This window comes from Schistocerca nitens, chromosome 2 (assembly GCF_023898315.1).
Source record: "Schistocerca nitens isolate TAMUIC-IGC-003100 chromosome 2, iqSchNite1.1, whole genome shotgun sequence".
In the NCBI taxonomy this organism is placed as follows: domain Eukaryota; kingdom Metazoa; phylum Arthropoda; class Insecta; order Orthoptera; family Acrididae; genus Schistocerca; species Schistocerca nitens.
The window spans coordinates 735621098-735627097 of NC_064615.1; the positions used below are offsets into that span (position 1 = coordinate 735621098).

Here is a 6000-nt window from a genome sequence, read left to right on the forward strand (position 1 = left end):
CGCTGGACAGTGTGTCTAAGGCGTTCAGCCTGACCGGGTTGCCTCCAAAAATGTCTCCGACGATTGTCTCGTTGAAGGCATATGCGACACTCATCGGTGAAGAGTACGTGATGCCAACCCTGAGCGGTCCATTCGACCTGTTGTTGGGCCCATCTGTACCGCTCTGCATGGTGCCGTGGTTGCGAAGATGGACCTTGACATAGACGTCGGGAGTGATGTAGCGCATCATGCAGCCTATTGAGCACAGTTTGAGTCGTAACACGACATCCTGTGGCTGCACGATAAGCGTTATTCAACATGGTGGCGTTGCTGTCAGTGTTCCTCCGATCCATAATCCGTAGGTAGCGGTCATCCACTGCAGTAGTAGCCATTGGGCGGCCTGAACGAGGCATGTCATCGACAGTTCCTGTCTCTTTGTATCTTCTCCATGTCCGAACAACATCGCTTTGGTTCACTGCTAGGCGCCTGGACACTTCGCTTATTGAGAGTCCTTCCTGGAACAAAGTAACAATGCGGCGGACGCCATCGAACCGCGGTATTGACTGTCTAGGCATGGTTGAACAACAGACAACACGAGCCGTGTACCTCCTTCCTGGTGCAATGAGTGGAACTGATAGGCTGTCGGACCCCCTCCCTCTAATAGGCGCTGTTAATGAATGCTTATTTACATCTTTGGGCGGTTTAGTGACATCTCTGAACAGTCAAAGTGACTGTGTCTGTGACACAATATCCACAGTCAACGTCCATCTTCAGGAGTCCTGGGGACTGAGGTGATGCAAAACGTTTTTGATGTGTGTAAATTAAAATGTATGAAGACGTTACGCTACAAGGTTTCCGCCAACTTACCTCTCGTTGGGAAAAATGTGTCCCTTTGAAGGGCGGTTATCTAGAGAGAGACTAACAGCAAATTCCCTGCTCGCAGTTTGAAGTTTCCAAGGTGATAATTCAAATTCTTTACCAACCCTCGCATCTTGAAGTGTAGGCCGCATATGCGCTTGAGACTACCATACTGACCTCACACCATCGCCTTCACTTCAGCGTACTAGAGCGGACGAACCCTAAAATAAGTGCGACATGTTGGGGTACCATTGAGCACCCATATGTTCGCGACTCGTGTGTATCGAGAGTGATCTTAACAGGATGCATTTCATTAGGGAGGACTTGGAGCAGAGGGTACTTCCTGACACTTCTTTAAGCAACGCCATATATGACGAGAACAATATAATCCCACTTCAAAGGACGATGGGTGCTACCACTCCCGCACCGAAACGGATTCGCCTTGCATGTGGCCTACCGAATTTCTCAGCAACGTAGTTGGTCGATATTTGTTCTCACGGCTGTCTACCAACTGTTATTGATACTCTGTGGTTTTTCGTACAAAGTAAACGGAAGAAGATACCCAAAAACATCTTCAGGCCTTGTATGGAAAATGGAAATGAGCGTTTGGTGTCATTGGCCGGGGGGCTTCTTGCGGGGCGCGTCCGACCGCCTTGGTGCAGGTCTTATTACATTCGACGCCACATTGGGCGACCTGCCCGCCGGATGGGGATGAAATGATGATGAAGACAACACAAAACCCAGTCTCTCAGCGGAGAAAATCTCCTACCTCGCTTGCAATGGAACCCGGGCCCGTAGGACGGCAATCCGTCACGCTGGCCACTCAGCTATCGGGGTGGACAGGCCTGCTATGATTCGCGAAATGACAATCAGACTGCAGTACACGGAGGATTCACACTCCGTCCAATATTGTAGGTTAAGATTCTTCGGTCTTAATGACTTTTCTACTGTCATGTGGTTAGTGTGCGGTACAGAGTTCTGACAGTTTCGTAGTTGTTTCACGACTCTCATTGTATGTGTGAGTAATTAATAATTCATTAAAAGTGTTCGCTTGTGTATGTTCCAAATCACCTCATAACCGCTGGGAGGGTTTCAAGGCAGTGATGGCTGTGGGGGTAAGCACTGTCTGTTTAACACTTTTCAGAAGATACCCCGTCATAAACAGTGAGATGTATGAAAAGCTGGCGCATTATGCATGACGTTTTAATTTATTACTTCTTTGGTACTAACTGTGTTCGCAAGACATTTTACAGACAGTATCCACATATGCCGTTCAATGTACCTACACAAATATATCACTGTAAGACACATCGTTCGAGAGATGTGAAGTAATGTGCACTGAGATTCATGAAAAAAATTGCTCATAATGCATGAAATGTAATACATTAATCCTTCACCACTAAGACACTCCTACAGTTGAGTCAGTTTAACGAAATCCATGACACTTCGCAGCACTTTTGACAGCTTTCAACTACGAAGCGCAAACGGCTGTAGCCGAAAATAACAACTGTCTATAGAGCTATGAAGAGTCGTTGCCATACTGACGTTAACAAAATCGCATTGTAGACACGCGAATCAGCTGCATTCAGCGTACAGAAACTTCATCATAATTTGAAAGGTGTTTTCATAAATACGTGGATATGAATTTTTTTATATTATGGTTTTGGGTTTTCGTTTCTAATAGAGAACTGGCAAAATGAATACCCAGGCAATGCCGAGTTTGTCAGGTAGTATTCCATAAATACAGCGTCGTTTTGATTGTATAACTGAGAACAAATTAACTGATTCAATCGAGTGTTCAAATACATAATGAGTGTGCTTCTGTAGTAAAACTGCACTACATATCTCTTACATCCAATTCACTTACTTTCAGGTGCAGCTCATACCGATGACTTGAAATACATGCATGCAGCAGACACACTGGATTCTGATTCGGATGGAGGTATAATCAGGGATCAGATGATAAAGATGTGGACAAACTTCGCTAAATATGAGTAAGTAACATCTTGCTAAATGTTCATATTTTTTCAGTTGTTGTTGTTGTGGTCTTCAGTCCTGAGACTGCTTTGATGCAGCTCTCCATGATACTCTATCCTGTGCAAGCTTCTTCATCTCCCAGTACCTACTGCAACCTACATCCTTCTGAATCTGCTTAGTGTATTCAGCCCTTGGTCTCCCCCTACGATTTTTACCCTCCACGCTGCCCTCCAATACTAAATTGGTGATCCCTTGATGTCTCAGAACATGTCCTACCATCCGATCCCTTCTTCTGGTCAAGTTGTGCCACAAACTCCTCTTCTCCCCAATCCTATTCAGTACCTCCTCATTAGTTATGTGATCTACCCATCTAATCTTCAGCATTCTTCTGTAGCACCACATTTCGAAAACTTCTATTCTCTTCTTGTCCAAACTATTTACCGTCGATGTTTCACTTCCATACATGGCTACACTCCATACAAATACTTTCAGAAATGACTTCCTGACACTTAAATCTATACTCGATGTTAACAAATTTCTCTTCTTCAGAAACGCTTTCCTTGCCATTGCCAGTCTACATTTTATATCCTCTCTACTTCGACCATCATCAGTTATTTTGCTCCCCAAATAGCAAAACTCCTTTACTACTTTAAGTGTCTCATTTCCTAATCTAATACCCTCAACATCACCCGACTTAATTCGACTACATTCCATTATCCTAGTTTTGCTTTTGTTGATGTTCATCTTATATCATCCCTTCAAGACACCATCCATTCCGTTCAACTGCTCTTCCAAGTCCTTTGCTGTCTCTGACAGAATTACAATGTCATCGGCGAACCTCAAAGTTTTTATTTCTTCTCCATGGATTTTAATACCTACTCCGAATTTTTCTTTTGTTTCCTTTACTGCTTGCTCAATATACAGATTGAATGACATCGGGGAGAGGCTACAACCCTGTCTTACTCCCTTCCCAACCACTGCTTCCCTTTCATGCCCCACGACTCTTATAACTGCCATCTGGTTTCTGTACAAATTGTAAACAGCCTTTCGCTTCCTGTATTTTACCCCTGCCACCTTTGGAATTTGAAAGAGAGTATTCCAGTCAACATTGTCAAAAGCTTTCTCTAAGTCTACAAATGCTAGAAACGTAGGTTTGCCTTTCCTTAATCTTTCTTCTAAGATAAGTCGTAAGGTCAGTATTGCCTCACGTGTTCCAGTATTTCTACGGAATCCAAACTGATCTTCCCCGAGGTCGGCTTCTACTAGTTTTTCCATTCGTCTGTAAAGAATTCGTGTTAGTATTTTGCAGCTGTGGCTTATTAAACTGATTGTTCGGTAATTCTCACATCTGTCAACACCTGCTTTCTTTGGGATTGGAATTATTATATTCTTCTTGAAGTCTGAGGGTATTTCGCCTGTTTCATACATCTTGCTCACCAGATGGTAGAGTTTTGTCATGACTGGCTCTCCCAAGGCCGTCAGTAGTTCCAATGGAATGTTGTCTACTCCGGGGGCCTTGTTTCGACTCAGGTCTTTCAATGCTCTGTCAAACTCTTCACGCAGTATCGTATCTCCCATTTCATCTTCATCTACATCCTCTTCCATTTCCATAATATTGTCCTCAAGTACATCGCCCTTGTATAGACCCTCTATATACTCCTTCCACCTTTCTGCCTTCCCTTCTTTGCTTAGAACTGGGTTGCCATCTGAGCTCTTGATATTCATACAAGTGGTTCTCTAGGTTGCTGTTATAATATGGAAGTTATTGAACTATATGAAAAAAAAGAGAAACGTAAATTAGTTACAAACTGAGGCGTGCACACAATTGGTTCAACATGTAAACGTCACTAAAGATGTTCATATTTGGGTTATCACATGTTAGATATGCCTGCCATCATTGGAAATGACGTGACACAGACGAATAGCGAAATTCTGTATGACCCGTTGAAACGTCGGAACATGGATGCTGTCGATGAAATCCTGAATGGCTGTTTTCAGCTCCTCAATGGTTTTAAGGTTATTGCTGTACACCTTGTCTTCGCTATAGGAGTCGCATATGTTGAGATCCGGAGAATATGGTGGCCAGAATGCGATCCTCAAAGTGCTCCTCCAGGACATCAAACACTCTCCTGTTTCGACGGGGTCGAACTCCGTCTTGCATCAACCACATGTTATCGAAATCGGGTCACTTTGGATAATGCGGATGAAATCATCTTTTGAAACTTTCACGTACTGTCCGGTATCACTGTGCCATCAAAGAATATCGCACCAATTGTTCCGTGACTGGACATTGCACGCCATACAGTCGCCCGTTGAGGGTGTTGAGACTTCGCGATCGCGAAATGCGGATTCTCAGTCCCCTAAATGCGCCAGTTTTGCATATTGACGAAACCATCCAAATGAAAGTGGCTTCATCGTTAAACCAAACCATACATGCACGTAGTAATTCCCATCATGCCCTGCGGCCAAGCATGCAGTTTGAACGTCCTAAACAAACCGTTCAGAAGTTATGACGATTTTATTTCATATAGTTCAATAACTGTCACCCTGTATAAAGAAGATGAAATGTCTGCTGTGCTATTTCTACAGCAGCATGCCCATATTACTTATCATTCATGGCTTAACCATGCTCTTTACAGTGGAATCGTTGTATATCTAATCAATACTTAAATAAGATTCTTAAAACTCTAAATCAGCATTATCATACAATAGTGTAATTATTATTTTTCAGCAATCCAACACCGGAACTGACTTCCCCACTGACTGAAACGTGGAAGGAGTACGACAAATCTTCTCCTTACTATCTGGAAATAACGAGACCTCTTCGCCTCAAAACTAACTTGTCCGAACCATACATGACCTTTTGGCACAACCTGCTACCGTAATGACATTTCATGTGTCACTAATAAGCACAGTAAAACAACCTCGTGCTTAAATTGAAAATTTTAAAACCAACAATATTGCTGCCCTATTATAGATTGTAACAGATATTACTTCAGGATACAGGTAGTCAGACGGCAGAATCTGTATAATATCAAGTACTGTTTTGTAATGAACGACTTTACAGTAATAGAACTGCATTCTTCAGAGACACAGTTGCACTAAGTCGCTAGTATGTTCGCATGTTGTACCCTAGGTTTTCTTATCTTGTATTCTGATAAAACATAATGACCTCTGTTTCGTGAA

At 43.0% G+C, this 6000-nt stretch overlaps 1 protein-coding gene across 1 annotated transcript in view; it reads left to right on the plus strand.

Annotated features, from left to right (window-relative positions):
* Positions 1-5737, plus strand: part of LOC126236947 (esterase FE4-like) — an 86147-nt gene extending 80410 nt beyond the window's left edge. Inside the window, exons 10-11 of the mRNA XM_049946641.1 lie at positions 2711-2831; positions 5546-5737. Coding sequence (XP_049802598.1) covers positions 2711-2831; positions 5546-5699 — 275 coding nt within the window. The 3' untranslated portion in view covers positions 5700-5737. The remainder of the gene's footprint in view (positions 1-2710; positions 2832-5545) is intronic.
* Positions 5738-6000: the final 263 nt, after the last annotated feature.